The sequence below is a fragment of the Oncorhynchus gorbuscha genome, linkage group LG08 (assembly GCF_021184085.1).
Source record: "Oncorhynchus gorbuscha isolate QuinsamMale2020 ecotype Even-year linkage group LG08, OgorEven_v1.0, whole genome shotgun sequence".
In the NCBI taxonomy this organism is placed as follows: Eukaryota; Metazoa; Chordata; class Actinopteri; order Salmoniformes; family Salmonidae; genus Oncorhynchus; species Oncorhynchus gorbuscha.
The window spans coordinates 54,010,928-54,032,296 of record NC_060180.1 but is presented as its reverse complement, the minus strand read 5'-3'; the positions used below and the strand labels follow the sequence as shown (position 1 = coordinate 54,032,296).

General features: G+C 42.7%; 1 protein-coding gene across 1 annotated transcript in view; it reads left to right on the top strand.

The window, feature by feature from the left end:
- LOC124040665 (sickle tail protein homolog) overlaps nt 1-18,008 on the top strand; it is a 57,215-nt gene extending 39,207 nt beyond the window's left edge. Inside the window, exons 9-20 of the mRNA XM_046357744.1 lie at nt 74-258; nt 1,892-2,028; nt 2,268-2,415; nt 2,507-2,949; nt 3,200-3,222; nt 3,300-3,591; nt 3,797-4,053; nt 4,319-4,486; nt 9,108-9,227; nt 12,673-12,756; nt 13,351-14,982; nt 15,613-18,008. Coding sequence (XP_046213700.1) covers nt 74-258; nt 1,892-2,028; nt 2,268-2,415; nt 2,507-2,949; nt 3,200-3,222; nt 3,300-3,591; nt 3,797-4,053; nt 4,319-4,486; nt 9,108-9,227; nt 12,673-12,756; nt 13,351-14,982; nt 15,613-15,765 — 3,642 coding nt within the window. The 3' untranslated portion in view covers nt 15,766-18,008. The remainder of the gene's footprint in view (nt 1-73; nt 259-1,891; nt 2,029-2,267; nt 2,416-2,506; nt 2,950-3,199; nt 3,223-3,299; nt 3,592-3,796; nt 4,054-4,318; nt 4,487-9,107; nt 9,228-12,672; nt 12,757-13,350; nt 14,983-15,612) is intronic.
- The last annotated feature ends 3,361 nt before the right edge of the window (nt 18,009-21,369 follow it).

Genomic DNA, 21,369 nt, shown 5'->3' with positions numbered 1-21,369 from the left:
TAAGTCATTAGATATACTGTTTGTAATACCACTGAGAGTCCTGAGACCAGTGGGTGTGATGATCCATCCACAGATGCAGAACCAAGACAGTGTGAGGGTGATGCTGAAGAGAGCGGAGCAGGAGCTGACTGGGGTTATGTCTGAGACCTTACAGAGACAGCAGCATGAGACAGAGCCTGCCCAGAGACAGAGGACCACAGTGGATGAGGAGAGACACAAGTACCTGGCCATGGAGGAGAGAGTACTAGCCCAGCTCAGGTAAGGGTTTGGAAGTATTGTAGAGCCCCACAAACTGATTGACAGGATAGACATTTAATGAGGGCATTGACTTTATTTTGCCTATCTTACTTTTGCATACTCTTTGGTGCTAGTCAAAAAAGAGTAAATAATATGATCTTAGTTTCCAAGTTCGAGTTTCAAGTGTTATTAGTCGTATGAACAGGATACACATGGTATACACCGACCAACCAAATGCTACCTTGCATACTTAAATATTATGATTTTAAGGCATTGGATTAGAATTCTAATTTGATGTGCTATGGTAGCCTTTCAACATTCACAATTGGAACAATAAACAGTAATCAGACGATAGCAATCCGCTCCAGATGCCATATTTGTTTTTTTATGTGGCAAAACTGCAGCTGCTGAAACTAACATTGTGAACTAACTGCGTTATCTCATGTTGAAATGTGAAGTAATATAATTACGCAATTAGTTTCAGCTAAAGTGGGATTAATAAATCAACTGTGGTTATGCAATCGGTTTCCAGTGATATAACAAATGTTATGCAAAAATGAGTCATCCTCCTATAGCTCCTCCCACCAGCCTCCTCTGACCCGGAATGTGGTACATACAGTATCCCAGCTATGGAATGAGTCATTGGTGTTCTGCCAAAAATGTCTAATAATGTTGCACAATGTTTAAATATGCAAGTGAGGCTGTTTCCCTTGTGATCTGGGGGGACTGTGTTACAGACTGTGATAGGAGAGATAAATAATGGAGTCAATGTCAGCTCATTGGACTAAATTCATCTTGGAGATAGGCTCACTGGGGGCGTTAGAAAAAACCTGTTGAACAACTGTTATCATATACTGTATGTAGCTGTTATGTAATCTTGAGAGCACTTTTTGGATGGGAAAACAGATATTGGGAAACAGCTATTTGTCACACTTTGTCACGCTTACCGTAGTTATTTTGGATAGTGAGTCCCTTTTAGGTCCAGACACGCATGTACTTGCTGTGTGACTTTGGATGAAGCATTGTTGCTTCAGAAGAATCCAACCGCTATGGTCATTTTACATTCGACCATTTCAGCAGGAATTTAATTGACTAAAATAAGTTTACATTAGTCATGGTCATTGTTCTGCATCTGGTTGTTAAACACCTGTTTTGAGTATTTTGATTGCAGCAGCTGACACAGAGACTGCGCTTGTCAGACTGTTGTCAACAAATAGCTTCTGACTGAGCATGTCAAACAGGTTTCTACTCTGTCAGCAACACTGTACTGTATCTTTATGTTTGAACTTCCCTCCTGGCATAACATCAGGGCTAGCTTAAAACTGTATCGAAGGGTAATGGGAAGCTTAGGTTTTTAAACATGATCTTATCTATAACATTATACTGCAAAAGTTTGAAATCAATTGCATGTCATGAACTCAATGTTTTCTGCCATCTTGTCTATTGCTGGTTATTACATTAAGAGAAATCACCATGCAAAAACTACGGAGGCTATGAGAAGTGAAAAACTGAACTATTTATTTGTTGCGCGGTGAACACAATCACAGCATTGGGCCAGGCCAATCTCCAATGTCTTTCCTTGTCATTCCAAGCATGACAATTATTTTTACTGTAATGTAATGGCCAGATGTGTAACCTAACCTATGTCTCTCAGGGAGCTGGAGGAGTACGTAGACTGTCTGAGAAGAGACGTGTCCTCTTGCCCAGGTCAGCTGTCAGTCACCCTCAGGGATGTGGAGGAGGGAGCTGTCAACCTCAGGAGGGTGGGAGAGGTCTTGGCTGGGCTTAAAGGTGAGCACTGTCTGGGGCTGCAGCTAGAGGTTAGCACATCACTGACCACAGGTAGAAGATGTTGTGCAAGCAATTCAGAGTTACCAATAGCAGGAGTTATTCCACAGCCACAGTAGCAGCATTAATCAAATCCAATAGTTATTCACAGCCAGTTATGTCATGTTTTAAGGTAAGGGTTAGCTGATGCCTCTTTGAATGTGTGACAACATTTGGATTGATGGCCCAACTTCCTTCGTCAGGTGAGTTTCCTAGCCTCCAGGGGAAGATGCGGACAGTTCTGCGTGGGGAGGTAGAGGCAGTGCACTTTCTGAAGGAGGAGCCTCACAAGATGGACAGCATGCTTAAGAGGGTCAAAGCCTTGACAGAAGCTCTCAGCGGTCTCAGAAGGTACATGCTGCCCCTGTATATCCTCCATAACATGTAAGAGGATGATTGATGATCTGAGTAGTCGAATAAAGTCATGTTGCGTTCCCTTCAGATGTGTCACAGAGAATCATCCTCACGATCCCGAGCCTGGAGCAGCCAAAGCATTCATAGAGGGGGCTGTAGTAGAGCCTGCCATTGCCCAGTCCGATCCCCCACTGAGGAATCGCCCCACCGTGGAGTCCCCCAATCCCCAGCCCAGGTCCTCTGTCAGACCGCCCCTACCCCAGCTTCAGGGCCAGAACCCCGCAGTCAGGCCAGACATGGCCCCCACGTCTCCTGTCGTCATCCACCGTGTGAAGAGCTCTCCCGTCGATATGCAACCGTGTCAGCACTCAGTGGCCCTGCCGCACCACCACCACCCCAGCCCCCCCGCTGACCCCCACCCATGGCCGAGACTCCCCCACCGTGGCCAAGGTCAGTCCCCGCAGTCGGGAGAACAGCCCAGCCCTGCAGAAGAGAATGATCACCTGGTGCGGAGATGGACCGGCCCCCACGGCTAGCAGCACTGAGACCACCACACAACCACCTGGCTCAGCGGAGAACCAAACCAACAGGGGCAGCATCAAAAACAAATTCATGGACATTGAGGTAGTCATCCGTCTGTTATATATTCTCAGCAATTATCTAATTGACTTCAATGAGACAAAGTGTCTTAGGTTGAACTGGAGAGTGTCTATAAACCACAGTGGTCTGTTACTTACTGTGTAATATAATCATAGAGCATAGTATAACTGATTAATCATAGGCTTCTGCCAGTTCTCTCAGAAAGTAATCTCAGCAAAGTGCGTCTAAATTTCAGATTGGTATGAGTTGAGATGTCTGGGCCTCTCTCTCCCACCATATAGGCTGCAGAGAGAGAGGGGGACCTGGATGAGGGGAGGCCACCACAGAGATCAGCCACCCCTGCTGGGAGTCAGTTTGAGCAGATTCTCCAGGAGGCCAAGGCCAGCCTAATGATGGCCATCCCTGACTTAGAGTTTTCCGAGACGGGGAGGAGTGAGTCTCAGTCTCCCAATCCACACCTAGCTCCAGACCAGCCATCTATCCCCCAGACCCTCCCAGACCCAAAGATGCCCCTCAACACTCCACTGCTAGACAAGATGGATGTTCCTGAACCTACTGAGGCATCTCTTCCAGGTAAGAAACTTTGGAAGTTAATAGATCCATTAAAATGTTGGAAACTATGGAAGGACATGTGTTCTGTTTTATTTGGGTTCAGTTTAGGATTAGTATCTTAACTAAATGCGAAGATATATCAATATTATTTTCTGTTTTGTAAAGTACAGTACATTCTATACAGTATACAGTACATTGTCTGTGTCTGTGTGTCGTCATCTGACAGAACCCACTGAGCCAGCTAATGTGGCTTCTGAGATGACTGTTCAGGGCAGCCCTGAGCGACCACACAGGCCTATGGTTGAGAAGCCTCGCAGGCCCAGTGTGGAAAGAGAGATGAGGAACAGCCCAGAGAAAGCAGGGAAGTCCCCTCCACCGCCCCCACCACGGAGGTTCTTCACCTCACCATCAAGCCCAGGGCTGACCACAGGGAGGTCTGGAGAAGTCGTCTTTACTACCAGGAACGAAGCTGCCACCACACGGGTGTGTGACTAATTTGTTTGGCAGTTTCCCTAGTCAAGCAACATTCCAAGACATTTGTCTTCAAAAGGATAACCTCAGTGTCTAGAAATAAGCATTCAACATGTGACCCAACATTCATATACATAATATTTGTAACACTGCAAGTCAAATGGAATCTTTAGTAGTGAATGCAGACTATGCACATATGACCTAGTGGGGGATAGAATGTCAATTTATTCAAGACAGTTTTCAAGTTTCCAAGTCAATGTTTTACTATCCCCTTCAGGACGATGAAGAGGAGGTGTTCCTTCAACCCAGTCCCAAACCCACCAGACAGCCCCCAGAGGTCAAGCCCAAGCCCCAAACCACATCTGTTATCACAGCCTCAGCTGAGCCAGAGGAAGAGGAGGATGAAGAAGAGGATGAGGAGGATACATTCATGAAGGAACTACAGGTAAATAAACACTCTGTCAGATACAGAGTGACATTTCCTGACATTTAATCCTAGTAAAAATTCCCGGTCTTAGGTCAGTTAGGATCACCACTTTATTTTACGAATGTGAAATGTCGGAATAATAGTAGAGAGAATTATTTATTTCAGCTTCATCACATTCTCAGTGGGTCAGACGTTTATATACACTCAATTAGAATTTGTTAGCATTGCCTTCAAATTGTTTAACTTGGATCAAATGTTTTGGGTAGCCTTCCACAAGCTTCCCACAATAAGTTGGGTGAATTTTGGACCATTCCTCCAGACAGAGCTGCTGTAACCGAGTCAGATTGGCAGGCCTCCTTACTCTCACATGCTTTTTCAGTTCTGCCCACAAATTGTCCATAGGATTGAGGTCAAGGCTTTGTGATGGCCACTCCAATACATTGACTTTGTTGTCCTTAAGCCATTTTGCCACAACTTTGGAAGTATGCTTGGGGTCATTGTCCATTTGAAAGAGCAATTTGCGACCAAGCTTTAACTTCCTGACTGATGTCTTGAGATGTTGCTTCAGTACATCCACATAATTCCCCTGCCTCATGATGCCATCTGTTTTGTGAAGTGCACCGCTCCCTCCTGCAGCAAAGCAACCCCACAACATGATGCTGCCACCCCCGCACCGTGCTTCACGGTTGGGATGGTGTTCTTTGGCTTGCAAGCCTCCCCCTTTTTCCTCCAAACATAACGATGGTCATTATGGCCAAACAGTTCTATTTTTGTTTCATCAGACCAGATTATATTTCTCCAAAAAGTACAATCTTTGTCCCCATGTGCAGCTGGAAATGGTAACCTGGCTTTTTTATGGCAGTTTTGGAGCAGTGGCTTCTTCCTCGCTGAGCGGCCTTTCAGGTTATGTTGATATAGGACTTCTTTTGCTATGGATACAGATACTTTTGTACCTGTTTCCTCCAGCATGTTCACAAGGTCCTTTGTTGTTGTTTTGGGATTGATTTGCACTTTTTGCACCAAAGTACATTCTTCCTGAGCGGTATGAAGGCTGCGTGGTCCAATGTGGTTTATACTTCCGTACTATTGTTTGTACAGATGAACGTGGTACCTTCAGGCATTTGGAAATTGCTCCCAAGGATGAACCAGTCTTGTGGAGGTCTACCATTTTTTTCTGAGGTCTTGGCTGATTTCATTTGATTTTCCCAAGCAAAGAGGCACTGAGTTTGAAGGTAGGCCTTGAAATACATCCACAGGTGACTCAAATTATGTCAATTAGCCTATCAAAAGCTTCTAAAGCCATGACATCATTTTTGGGAATTTTCCAAGCAGTTTAAAGGCACAGTCAACTTAGTTTATTAAACCTCTGACCCACTGGAATTGTGATACAGTGAGTTATAAGTGAAATAATCTGTCTGTAAACAATTTTTGGAAAAATGACTTGTGTCATGCACAAAGTAGATGTCCTAACCGACTTGCCAAAACTATAGTTTGTTAACAAGAAATGTGTGGAGTGTTTGAAAAACTAGTTTTAATGACTCCAACCTAAGTGTATGTCAACTTCCGACTTCAACTGTACATACCACAAATACACTACATGACCAAAAGTATGTGGACACCTGCTCGTCGAATATCTCATTCCAAATTCACGGGCATTAATATGGAGTTTGTCCCTCCTTCGCTGCTATAACAGCCTCTACTCTTCTGGGAAGGCTTTCCAGTAGATGTTGGAACATTGCTGCAGGGACTTGCTTCCATTCGGGGACTTGCTTCCATTCAGCCACAAGAGCATTGGGGAGGTCGGGCACTGATGTTGGGCATTTAGGCCTGGCTCGCAGTCAGCGTTCCAACTCATCCCAAAGGTGTCCGATGGGCTTAAGGTTAGGGCTCTCTGCAAGCTAGTCAAGCTCTTCCACACTGATCTCAACAAAGGGGCATTGTCATGCTGAAACAGGAAAGGGCCTTCCCCAAACTGTTGCCAAAAAGTTGGAATCACAGCATCGTCTAGAATGTTATTGTATGCTGTAGTGTTAAGATTTCCCTTCACTGGAACTAAGGGGCCTAGCCCGAACCATGAAAAATTGCCCCAGACCATTATTCCTCTTCCACCCAACTTTACAGTTGGCACTATGCATTTGGACGGGTAGCGTTCTCCTGGCATCCGCCACACCCAGATTTGTCTGTTGGACTGCCAGATGGTGAGCGTGATTCATCACTCCAGAGAACGCATTTCCACTGCTCCAGAGTCCAATGGCGGCGAGCTTTACACCACTCCATCCGACACTTGGTATTGCGCATGGTGATCTTAGGCAGCCCGGCCAAGGAAACCCATTTCATGAACCTCCTGACAAATAGTTATTGTGCTGACGTTGCTTCCAGAGTAGTTTGGAACGCTGTAGTGAGTGTTGCAACTGAGGACATACAATTTTTATGCACTACATATTTCAGCACGGTCCCATTCTGTGAGGTTGTGTGGCCTACCACTTTTCGGTGCTGAACCATTGTTGCTCCTAGATGTTCCCACTTCATAATAACAGCACTTACAGTTGACTGGGGCAGCTCTAGCAGGGCAGAAATTTAACAATGACTTGTTGGAAAGGTGGCATCCTATGACGATTCCATGTTGAAAGTCACTGAGCTCTTCAGTACGGGTCATTCTACTGACAATGTGTGTCAATGGATTTCATACACTTGTCAGATATGGGTGTGGCTGAAATAGCAGACGCTGTCGTACAATCTACTAATATGAAGTGTTGTCCACATACTTTTGTCTATATAGTGTATGTACAAAGCATTTGTCCATTTTGGACCTTTTTAACATAAACATTAACACTAGTGTACATGCATTACTACACTGAACAAAAATTGAAATGCAACAATTTGCATGTTGCAATCTTTCCTTCTATATTTCTTTATCCTTTATTTAACTAGAAAAGCCAGTCTATAACCAATTCTTATTTACAATGACGGCCTAGGGACAGTGTGTTAACTGCCTTGTTCAGGGGCAGAATGACAGATTTTTCGGTTACTGGCCCAACGTTCTTAACCACTAGGCTACCTGCCACCCCAGTTACAGTTCATATAAGGTACTGAGTCAATTTAAATAAATTCATTAGGCCCTGACCTATAGATTTCACATGACCGGGAATACAGATCTGTATCTGTTGCTCACAGATACTTCATGCAGAGCGACACATCTCCTTCGCATGAAGTTGATCAGGCTGTTGATTGTGGCCTGTGGAATGTTGTCCCACTGCTCTTCGATCCCTGTGCGTAGTTGCTGGATATTGGCGGGAACTGGAACACGCTGTCGTACATGTCGATCCAGAACATCCCAAACATGCTCAATGAGTGACATGTCTGGTGAGTATTGGGGCCATGGAAGAACTGGACCATTTTCAGCTTCCAGGAATTGTGTACAGATCCTTTCCACATGGAGCTGTACATTATCATGTTGAATCATGGAGCTGTGCATTATCATGCTGACACATGGGGCCGTGTATTATCATGCTGAATCATGGGGCCGTGTATTATCATGCTGAATCATGGGGCCGTGTATTATCATGCTGAATCATAAGATGATGACAGCGGGATGGCATGACAATGGGCCTCAGGATCTCGTCACAGTATCTCTGTGCATTCAATTTGCCATCGATGAAATGCAATTGTGTTTGTGGTCCGTAGCTTATGACTGCCCATACCATAACACCACCATGGGACACTGTTCACAATGTTGATATCAGCAACACACTCGCCCACATGACGCCATACGTCTGCCATCTGTCCAGTACAGTTGAAACCGCAATTCATCAATAAAGAGCACACTTCTTCAGCGTGCTAATGGCCATCGAAGGTGAGCATTTTCCCACTGAAGTTGGTTACGACGCCAAACTGCAGTCAGGTCAAAACCCTGGTGAGGATGACGAGCACACAGATGAGCTTCCCTGAGCCGGTTTCTGACAGTTTGTGCAGAAAGTCTTTGGTTGTGCAAACCCACAGTTTCATCAGCTGTCTGGGTTAGCGACAATCCCGCAGGTGTAGAAGCCGGATGTGGAAGTCCTGGGCTGGCGTAGTTACACGTGGTCTGCGGTTGTGAGGACGGTTGGACGTACAGCCACATTTTCTAAAACGACGTTGGAGGCTGGCTTATAGTAGATAAGTTAACACTAAATTCATGTCAAATGCACACTCCCTCAAGACTTGAGACATCTGTGGCATTGTGTTGTGTGACAAAACTACATGTTTAAAATTGGCCTTTTATTGTCCTCAGCACAAGGTGCACTTGTGCTGAGTTTAATCAGCTTTTTGACATGCCACACCTGTCAGGTGGATGGATTATTTTAGCGAAAGAGAAATGCTCACTAACAAGGATGTAAACAAATTTGAGCACAACATTTGAGGTAAATTAGCTTTTCGTGCATATGAAAAATTCCTGAGATCTTTAATTTCAGCTCATGAAACATGGGACCCACACTTTACATGTATGTCACCTTCTGTTGTTCAATGAAGGAATGTCTGTGTGAACAAGAATAGCCAAATACATCAGATAGTGTGATATTTAACTCAGCATTTGTTGTACAGAGCCCTTGTCATGCAATCTGGAATCTGTGATCTAATCAGTGCACTTTGACCTCCTCAGGTGTTTCAGAAGTGCACTCTTAGAGATGTAGGCACAAAGTGCGTTGTAGACCTCACAAGCACTGCATCACAAGTCAGACAGATAGAACCAGAGCTCTCCCTTTCACCCAAAGTCCCTAAGGTAACAGATGCCTTATTACTAACCCCTTGTGTGTGGTGTGCCTATGGTCTGACCTGAGGCCTGCACTCATTGCTTATATAGTGCATTTGGAAAGTATTCAGAACTCTTGATTACGCTACAGCCTTATTCTAAAATTGAGTCAATTGTTATTTTTCCTCATCAATCTACACACAATTCCCCATAATCACAAAGCAAAAACATTGTGTTTTTTATTTTAGCAAAACTGAAATATCACATTTACATAAGTATTCAGACCCTTTACTCAGTACTTTGTTGAAGCATCTTTGGCAGTGATTACAACCTCAAGTCTTCTTGGGTACTGAGGAGTGGCTTCCATCTGGCCACTCTACCATAAAGGCCTAATTTGTTGAGTGATATAGAGATGGTTGTCCTTCTGGAAGATTCTCCCATCTCCAAAGAAGAATTCTGGAGCTCTATCAGAGTGACCATCGGATTTTTGGTCACCACCCTGACCAAAATCAAATGTATTTATATAGCCCTTCGTACATCAGCTGATATCTCAAAGTGCTGTGAGAAACCCAGCCTAAAACCCCAAACAGCAAGCAATGCAGGTGTAGAAGCACGGTGGCTAGGAAAAACTCCCAAGAAAGGCCAAAACCTAGGAAGAAACCTAGAGAGGAACCAGGCCATGAGGGTTGGCTAGTCCTCTTCTGGCTGTGCCGGGTGGAGATTATAACAGAACATAGCCAAGATGTTCAAATGTTCATAAATGACCAGCAAATAATAATAATCACAGGCAGAACAGTTTAAACTGGAGCAGCAGCACGGCCAGGTGGACTGAGGACAGCAAGGAGTCATCATGCCAGGTAGTCCTGAGGCATGGTCCTAGGGCTCAGGTCCTCCGAGAGAAAGAAAGAAAGAAAGAAAGAAAGAAAGAAAGAAAGAAAGAAAGAAAGAAAGAAAGAAAGAGAGAAAGATAGAATACTTAGAGAGCATACTTAAATTCACACAGGACACCGGATAAGACAGGAGAAGTACTCCAGATATAACAAACTGTGGATCACTTGTCCATCACCTGGGGACATGCCCTCCAGGACACCAGATGGGAATATTGACGAATACGCTGACCTTAGCCCCCCGACACATAAACTACTGCAGCATAAATACTGGAGGCTGAGACAGGAGGGGTCAGGAGACACTGTGGCCCCATCCGATGATACCCCTGGACAGGGCCAAACAGGAAGGATATAACCCCACCCACTTTTCCAAAGCACAGCCCCAACACCACTAGAGGGATATCTTCAACCACCAACTTACCATCCTGGGACAAGGCCGAGTATAGCCCACAAAGATCTCCTCCACGGCACAACCCAAGGGGGGGCGCCAACCCAGACAGGAAGATCACATCAGTGACTCAACCCACTCAAGTGATGCACCCCTCCTAGGGACGGCATGAAAGAGCACCAATAAGCCAGTGACTCAGCCCCTGTAATAGAGTTAGAGGCAGAGAATCCCAGTGGAAAGAGGGGAACCGGCCAGGCAGAGACAGCAAGGGCTCCAGAGCCTTTCCGTTCACCTTCACACTCCTGGGCCAGACTACACTCAATCATATGACCCACTGAAGAGATGAGTATTCAGTAAAGACTTAAAGGTTGAGACCGAGTCTGCGTCTCTCACATGGGTAGGCAGACCATTCCATAAAAATGGAGCTCTATAGGAGAAAGCCCTGCCTCCAACTGCTTGCTTAGAAATTCTAGGGACAATTAGGGACAATTAGGAGGCCTGCGTCTTGTGACCGTAGCGTACGTGTAGGTATGTACGGCAGGACCGAATCAGATAGATAGGTGGGAGGAAGCCCATGTAATGCTTTGTAGGTTAGCAGTAAAACCTTGAAATCAGCCCTTGCCTTAACAGGAAGCCAGTGTAGGGAGGCTAGCACTGGAGTAATATGATACAAAACATTTGGTTCTATTCAGGATTCTAGCAGCCGTATTTAGCACTAACTGAAGTTTATTTAGTGCTTTATCCGGGTAGCCGGAAAGTAGAGCATTGCAGTAGTCTAACCTAGACCAACGCTAGACCTGTCACGTCTAATCAAGGTGGGTGGAATCAGGCGCAGAGAGCAGATAGCGATAATAAAGTTTATTCTCAGGTGAACAAAATAAACACGGACAACCCAAATACACACAGGGTGAAATTATCCAACACAGGATAACAGACTAACCCGAGAATAAGAAACACAATAACACCGACAGACGAAATGAATGACAAAATAAACAATTCCGCACAAAACAAGGGCGGGACAACCTACATTATATACAGACACTAATTAACTAAACAACACACAGGTGAAACCAATCAGACAAAACCAACAGATACACGAAAAGGGATCGGTAGTGGCTAGTAGGACGGTGACGACGACCGCCGAGCACCGCCTGAACGGGCAGGAGAGCCAACCTCGGCGGAAGTCGTGACAAGACCAAGGCTCTTCTCTCCCGATTGCTCAGTTTGGCCAGGCGGACAGCTCTAGGACGAGTCTTGGTGGTTCCGAACTTCTTCCATTTAAGAATGATGGAGGCCCCTGGGTTATTGGGGACTTTCAATGCTGCAGAAATGTTCTGGTACCCTTCCCCAGATCTGTGCCTCGACACAACCCTGTCTCAGAGCTCTACGGACAATTCCTTCGACCTCATGGCTTGGTTTTTGCTCTGACATGCACTGTCAACTGTAGACAGGTGTGTGCCTTTCCAAATATTGTCCAATCAATTGAATGTACCACAGGTGGACTCCAATCAAGTTGTAGAAACATCTCAAGGATGTTGAATTGAAACGGGATGCACCTGAGCTCAATTTCGATTGTCATAGAAAAAGGTCTGAATACTTATGTAAATAAGGTTGGATTTTTAATTCAATGCTTATCTAGGCCTCTAACACTAATTTGATCTGGGGCCTGACTGTTTGTGCTTTCAGCTTCATCAGCCTCTGAATCTGTTCTAAGCTTGGATCTAGAGCTTGCTTGTGATTGAATGTGCTTCTGAATACTGGTCTGACTGCCACTCATTGCTGTGTTTTGCTATTGCTTCTGGAATGGCCTGGGGGCGGAGGTTTGGTGTTTCTCATGTTTTCTTCTCATGAAAATGTTATCTCTGCTTTTCAAAGAATTGACTGATGTCTCATATAAAAGATGTATGGTGTCTCTTGGTGTTGGAAAATATTTGCTCTTGATTTCCAGTTCCCTTCCACTTTGAGATTACGGACTAATCATTCACACTGTGCAGTGTGCTTGCCTGGCTTTGTGAATGAATCTGCATCTGATATTTTGTTCCCTTATCACATTCGTATCACATTGTGCTTGACTCTATTTCCCTTAGTGTTCTACGCATGATCTCTTGGCTGCCATGGCTGGTCTCGTCACTGTAAATGAAAGTGTAAACTGAATTCAAAGAGCTGTTGTGCAATGATGTTATCCCCTAAACTGTCCTAGGAGAGTCAGGAGAACCAGGGTAAAGACAAATGTGTGCTCAACACCGATGAAAACAGATTTGACACTGTACCAAAGTGTACCAGGGTAAGTCTTTCATCCCCATATTACCCATGTTCCTCAGTCTGAATACAGTATATACAGGTAACTGCCAAAATAAAGGAAACACCAACATCAAGTGTCTTAATAGGGCATGGGACCACGAGTGGCCAGAACAGCTTCAATGGGACTTGGCATAGTTTATACAAGTGTCTGGAACTATATTGGAGGGATGCGACACCATTCTTCCATGAGAAATTCCATCATTTGGTGTTTTGTTTATAGTGGTTGTGGAAAACATTGCCGCAGGAACCGCTCCATCTCCCATAAATGTTGAATTGGGTTGAGATTTGGTGACTGAGACACACAAAATGTCTTTAAACCCTCTATGCTCCTTTGAGACCCCTTTTTTAATGTCACTGAGATCTCTTCTTCTAGCCATGGTATCCAAAATAATGGTCAACTGACCCTAAGCATGATGGGATGTTTTATTTCTTTAATTAACTCAGGAACCACACCAATGTGGAAGCACCTGCTTTCAATATACGTTGTATTCCTAAATTACTCAGTGTTTCCTTTATTTTGGCAGTTACCTGTATATATTTTTTAATGTTAATAGATATTTCCCTCCTTTTTTCCCAGGTCATGTATTATGTTATGGGACAGATATCCAATGAAAAGCTTCCATCGGGAAGAACAGACCAATCGGAAGGGAGAGAGGGAACAGTGTCCCCCTCACAGGTGGCAAACACAAATATGCTTGACTCCCAGCAGCTAGAGTTACTAACAGCAGATGAGTCACCTCTAGTGGTGGAGTGCGAAGATTGTCCTCCTGAAACACAAAAGATAGCAGTTGGAGAAGATAGTGAGAAGGCGAGCCTCGTAGATGAGAATGAGCTGAAGGATCCTGTTGAGAGTCAGAAAGAGGAGGTGGCTGAACCTGTGTGTTCTACAATACCTGCAGAGAAGAAGGACTTACCTGCACCTACCGAATTCAGCACTCATCCTGCTAACAGTATACCATCATCTCCACCAGTACCAGTAAATCAGTCTATGACTATTATAGCTCAGGAGGGTTCAGGTAGTCCAGTGTCTCCTCCACCAGTAGAGAGTGTGAACCTGGATGACAGCCAGAGCCAGCAGGTAGTATTTAGGTCATCCAGAGGCAGAGCACCACGGTATGTAGAGGAGAGCAGCAGCCTGAGCCCTGACCTCCCCGACGAGGAGGGCTCTCCTCCCCCTGAGAACATCTCCTTCATGATGATTACCAGCAACAGAGTGCAGGCTCTGTCCACCAGGCAGTACCAGGAGATAGTAAGTAGGACCAACGGGTCCGAGGTTCAGACCGTCAAGGTGGGGAACGACACCACTACCAGCGTCAGCCAGGAGGAGCACTGTGGCTTCGATAGGAAGCCTGTGATCATCATATTCGATGAGCCCATGGACATCCGGTCGGCCTACAAGCGTATGTCCACCATCTTTGAGTGTGAGGAGGAGCTGGATGTGATGCTGCACCAGAAGAGCATTGAAGAGGAGAACGAGGAAGCAGAGAAGAATGTACCTCAGGTAAAGCCTAACACTGATCTCCAACAGGCAAATAAGACAGCAGTGACAGAAAACACTGCAAACGGTCACAGTAATTCTCCTGCTGTGGTTGCGCAACAGACAAGTACATCAGAGTGCTCATCGCCAGAACAGTCTAAAACAGAGTCCTCAAATGACAGCAAACCAGAGTCCAAAAATAAGTTCAAATTCAAGTTCCCAACAAAAAAGCTGGCGGCCATCAGCCAAGCGATTCGCACTGGGACCAAAACAGGCAAGAAGACGCTCCAGGTGGTGGTCTATGAGGACGGGGAGGACGGACACATGAAGGAGACCAAGAGGTTTGAGATCAACAGCAGCAAACCCCAAACTGACTCCAATCACCTCACCACTGTGAATAACGTAATGTCATCAAGCACTCTCGCCTGGTCAAACTCTAAACACAGAACAGAGGCGATCTGTAAGAACACCTACGAGTCCAGAAACAGTTTAGATGAGACCATTAAAAAGCGGGAGATCATCGTGGATAATATAAGCCCCTCTGCACTTAAGATAGACTCCTGTGAAGAGTCTCCATCCACTATGAAACTCAAACAAGAGAGGGAGGGCAGTCCCTCCAAGAGGTCTGCCCCTCCTCAGGTCTCTAAGTCCCTTAATCCTCAGAGTAAGAAGTCCAAACCACAACTTCCACAGCTTCCCAGACCGTCCATCACGAGCAGCTCCAAGAAACAGGTCTCTCTTAAAGTTGCTTCCCTCTAACTGCACTGGTGGCTGGGTCCCTGGTAGATTTCCAACCTCTAACCAATAAAGATTAACATGTTTTTCAGGTGTTGCTGGGGATACAACTGGGATCTACCTCTGCTTATAAGCTGTCTTTGTGGTGTCAGCTGACATGATTGTTGTCCCTTGGGATCTGGATTGCTATGATGTGTTTTTGTGAACTTTGAACAGTTAACTTTGTCTGGGTTAAAGTGACAGGCTTTAAAATGACTGGCTTTATACTGTACTTGTGGTTCTGTTGTGCATGCTCTGCTCTCAGAGTTGGTGCAGGTTGGTCAGTGGTTCCCAAACTTGGAAAAAAGTTGTGTACTCATAAATTGACCCACCAGCTCCCTACATATACAAAATAAAATACAGGTGAACACAAAATCCACCATTACAGATAATGTATCAGGCTATGCCCTAGAGCTACCCCTGCTTGTACCCCAGTTTGGGAAACACAAACCTACTGTAAGCATGCTGGAATCTTATTTCTGGATACAGGTTTTTCTTTGTTGCTTCGGCTCTTAGGTGTTTTCACAATCCGTCCCTAAAATACAGTATCATTTTTGTGTTTCTTTTTGTCTGTTTGAATATTTACAGAATACCAGTGGCTCTCCTTCTTCAAGTCAGATGTCACGTTCTGCATCTGCAAAGTCCTGGCAGCAACCAGCCGGGTCAGCTGACAAACCAGGAGGAAAAGCTCAGAAGCTCCAGGGCAATCAGAAGCAGTTTCGACAGGTAGTTTTACTATAAGATGGCCTGTGTCAGGAAGTATTGGAGCAACCACTTTCATGATGTAGAGAAGTGCGTTCATGTAAAGCATTGGAAACTGTACAATTATGAGATGTTTGTTGAATCCATGCGTTCTCTGTCTTGTTCTCCTATGTCTTCAAGACCTTTTGACTTACCATATGTACCCTCTTCACGTCTATATGCTCCATGAGCATGCTCAGCATGTAACTTTCAGTCCCTTGGAGATGGAGACAAGGATAGAAGATTGCCAAGGACATATTTACTTCACTTTTTGAAGATCTCCTTGAATTAAGCATTTTCATTTTTTTGCAAACAAATGCGATTCTCTAAACTTAAACTAAAGCAACTCAAATGATCCATGTAAATTCACCCTTTGTCAGCTATCCAAGTATTCTTTAACCCTCTTCATCTCACCCTGAGTAGCATGATATTTATGTCATAAACATTGCGTGTGCTTGATGAGTAAGTGCATTTAATTGGTTAATTAGTGGGCATCATTAACCCTTCAGATCATTTCCTGACTTCATCTGTTTCCCTGTGGTTGTTTATATTTTCAATTAATCATATATTTTTTTGTGTATTTTAGTGCCATCTGTTTGCTTTGTAAAATTGTTTATTTATCTTTGTATAATAACACTTCTTTTGCCTTTCTTGACATTCCATGTCTCCTGCCATCTTTGTTTCGCAGGCCATCAGAAGTACTAAGAAAGCAGGTGGGGATAGTAACCATTCTTTCCTTGCTTTACCTGCTTCTAAGATCCCAGCCTTTTGTCATAGCTCTGGAAAAAACACGTCATCCCCAGATCCTAACTCAGTGCCTAACCCTATTAAATCACCTTCATCCTTCCCATCCTCCTCACACAAGTCTTTCATCCCGTCTCTTAATCTGAGTCGTCTCGTCCCTCCTAGCCCGTCTCTCAATGACAGACGTCAAAATCTTTCCCTCTCGTCTCAAACCCAAAATGGCCGACCCAGCCATTTCTCTTACTGCTCATCTTCCTCTTCCTCCTCCAACTCCCCCTCTTCCAACTCATCCTCTTTGTCCCCCACATCCACGTCCTCCACCTCATCCTCCCCTCCCTCCTCTCCCCGACTGCCATGAGTCAAGGTGCAAGGAGTATCCACCGCATTGCACATATACCCAGCTTCACCGGTCACAAGATGCAGTGTGGACACAGCGGCAAAACCACACAAACACCAGCAGCTTCTTTATCCAAGGACACATCATGTTCTTTTTATATCTATAAATTACAGTGGAGGGAAATGCTGTTTTCATGGCAACATAATACAATTGCAGGGCAGTCTTGTTTCTCTCTATCTCCATACGTTTTTGATAATGAACAGTTTGAAAAAGAAAATACATTGACCTTGTTTTCATTCAAAACTCACTTTGAGCAAGAGGATCTTTTTATTTCTGCCTCAGCTTTTGTATGATGATAACCATATTAACAAGATAACTACTTTGCATTACAAATGATCAACACAAAAAGGTGCAAACATTCTAGAATTAATGCTAATGCAGTTTAGTGGTGCTGGAAATCTGTATTTTATTTTTATTGCTGTGAGAAATCTTTGGTTTAATTGATGGTGTTGAATATAATGTATATTTTATAAGAATTTGAGTGACAGATAATATGCAGATTTGATCTAAAATAACAATTTATTATATAAGGAAATCAAATGATTTTGGGGATAGATATAGTATATTGCATCTAGCATCTGTCATTCGCTTGTCATCTGTCAGAATCTCTTCTATGCAATGATCTTAGATTTGTAGAGTGTGAGTGGAACTTGGTGATTTCTTAAGCTTCCTATGCACTGCCAAATTGTTTGAGCTAACAAGATAGCTATAGAGGACTTTTATGGCAGTAGATGTGGTAAATGCCAAAGTATTTGGTTTTATTTGGTTTTACAGACCATGTATCTAAGACATGCACTGTGTGGATGTTGTAATGTTTTCCTTTGGGATGGCACCTACTTATTTTAACCAAATAGCTTACTGTGATACTCTTATATTCATATCAGTAACTGGTGTTTACATTCATACTTAGTGACAGAAGTTTACATACAAGTACATTATAGAGATTTGACATATTTATCTGTAATATTAGAGAACTATTGTGTTTGCACAATCTATTTAGTGTTCTCTGATTTTGTAAAGCTGTAAACCATGTTGTAAAAATGTATTGTGGAATGAAATACTTGTGAGGTTGAAAAACTAATAAAGGGCTTTCTGTTAGTGATTTGCTGTAGGCTTCTATTTGTTCATGTTATATTCATTTGTTATATATTCATTTCATTTGTATAATTGTATGAGAATATGTTTACTGGCGTAGGTATTGATGCAAAATAAGTTTGCACTTCCTATTATTGCCCAAAAGAGGGCAATGTACACATGCAATTTTACACAGGAAAGAGGGCAGCCAGACAGCTTTTGCGTAGCAGTATTTTTCAAATGTTCAGAATAATTTACATAAAATAACTATACATAAATGTAATACAGATTTCAAACAGATTTTGAAGCAATTATTTTCTTAAAGTCCAAAATAAATGTGTGAAATTCTAAAAGAGCTGAAACAATAGATCTTAAATATGGTCTCTGATTAGGTCATGGATATTGCTCTGACAAAGAAAGAAACATTACATAAAAACACATTTAGACTTGACAAATATCTGAGAGAATGTCATTAACACATTTATCACAGAGGGAAAGAAACATAATGAGATATATCATCCTTTTAATTAGTAAATTATTAGTAATTAGTTTCATTAAATGATAATTAGCTCATATGTAAATTCCAGACATAATGAATCCCAATGCCCATCTACTGTAATTAGCATATCATCATTCTGCATCATATTTAACACAGGAAAGTTGAAGAGAGTCCAGATTGTGAGATGCAACTCAGAGGGAGGGATGGCTGGTAATTAAAAATAACTCATTTTAGCATCATAGGGTTAATTATTATATCTCCCAATACATTATGGTAGAGCTACATCAACAGCACACGTCTAGGAGGACATCCACAAACCAACAAGGAACTTTCTGTCAGTTAATCAAAGATGTGGCTCCCTAATTTGCATTTCTAATTGGAATTACTGTAATGAGGATGTGAATTAGTATGCTTGCCAAATTAGCCAAGTAGTTTTCTGTAAGTAAAGTGGCTTGTAATACTAGAATTGTGAATTGGTTTGCCATGTTGTTAGATCTTCAGCAAAGGTAGAAGGCATGATAGAGGAGAAGTCAAGCTGTTAACCCAGTAAGAATCTGTATTTACAAATACCAACATATCCAGTACTGCCAAGAATGACAATTAGCCTATTAAATCACACCATAGAGCAGTGGACACTAACCCTGGTCCTGGCATGTACAGGCTTTAATTCCAATCATCAAGGGCTTGATCATTAGTGGAATGAAGGAAAATGTTAAAGTATTGCTCTTTGGCACAAACAGAAGTCTACATATGACCCTGTAGCTCCCCAGGACAAGTGTTGGTGACCAGTGTTGTGTAAAGAAATGTTTCCTATGGTCGGGCACAGTCAATGGCCACCATCTATTATTGTGGCTAAACATAGATTAGGGTAGAATATGTTAAAAACTCTATTGTCTTCAGTTTTAACACTGTTGCCCTAAATCAATAGAAGTGCATCACGTGTGTGGTGGACTTTTTTGGTATAAATCCATATCGCGGAAGTTCAGCATTAGAGCGTGATTGAAATTTAAAGGCAATATTCCCGCGTTATCAGAGACTGAATTCCCGGTAAACGGTGCATATCTTGGCTCAATCGGAAATGACATATACATTTCTATAGCACAATCTGAAAGGTTTAAACGATGCAGATTAAATAGAGCCTTTAGATGGGTCATCATAGCAAAGTTTAGTAGCTAAAGGGCGTATTCATTATGCAGATACTTTTGCAAGACGTTTCTTAAAAAGGAAGCAAATGTGACAAATATTTCCAATATAAACTCTCGTTTTAGTTGCAAAACACAACTGTTTGGACTAATGATTACACACCAGTACTGCAAGGAGCATACAAATAATCATTTGGGGGGGTGACAGTAAGTGACACTAAGTTGTAGTGGGACACTTAAGTAGATGAAGTGGGGCACTATTTTCTCGTTAGAAATACATTAGTGTCCCACTTCACCTGGCACATTAGAGTATCAATGAGATTTTGTAGAGGTTTATAGATAACACAGTGTTTTTACCATTTTGGGGACATTCCAAGCTCCTGATGAAAATATAACTAAAGGAGTCTGCACAGCTTTTACACCTCTATTATTCCCTAAATGCTGTCCCCTTTCACAAATTGAGCATATTTTCTATCCTAAGTTTCATTCAGTGTCCTTTCTTTCCTACCCTTGTTATTTCCTTCCACTGTCATCCTATACGGTTTATGTGTTATTTAGACTCAATTTTGAAATGTTATGAACAACATAATTCAATGTACAGTACTTTAGAATATTGATTAAAGGTTTATTTTGTGAATTTTTATAGCTTGAAAGGTCCCTGTCCCACTACTGTAACACCATTCAGGGGAAGAGAGACAGTACTATCAATCTAAATGTCATAAAATATAAAAGCTGTTAACATGAATGGTTATCATATTTTAAAACAGTCTACTATTCATTCTAGTACCAAAAGCTAGATTGTTAAACTATAATTGACAGAATGACAGCCTTAACATTCTAGTGCAAGGTTTCATAGTATGTCGGTTTTTCATGATTTTCAACGGGTCACCCCATCTAAGAAACCTGTACACAAACATACACTACAGTAAGGTCATACTAACCAAACCAATTTTTTTAATTCCAGAACACATGCAGCAACAACCCAATAACATTTGTTGTGGTTAGTTATTAAAATGACCATAGTACAGTACCCTCATACACAGATGTGCCACAACACCTGATGACTTAAATCAATAATGAAAGTGTGTGCAATATACTTTAAGTCCAGAGGCTTTATGCAATTCATTTCAGGAGGGCACTGATGGTAAGCTCGGGCTTATAGAGACATGTATTTTAGTTCAATAATAGCTACTAACTATTCATCAAACTGCAGGTACCCTCTGTCTTTGTTCTTTTTTTTTATTCAATGGACTTTCCTCTTGTAGCCTAATTCCGTTGTTACTGATTTGGTACATCCTTTGTTCGATTAGAGCTAGGTTTATTTTTAGATTACTATGAATCCCTGTACAGTGCAAGATTTCATCAAACCCAAGGGTCTCAAGAAAGAGGGTCTCCTGTCCATAGTTACACATGGGTCCAGACAACAGGCATATCAAGGTTATTATTATACAAGTATGAACAAATGAAGGTTATTCAAAAGAGAACGATATAGTCAGTAGAAGATAATACCATTGTGTAAGTCGCTCTGGATAAGAGCGTCTGCTAAATGACTTAAATGTAATGCAATGTAATGTGTACAGTACAGGATATCTAATATGACACAAACCATATTTATAAACCAAAAACTAAAATCAACAATGCACCAAAAATTACTTGGTTCCAGATTCCCAAACTTCAACTTCTATGGAAAAAAATGTACTATACATGCTCAGCTCCCCAAAAGCGTTTCTGGCACACGACCTTGGCTG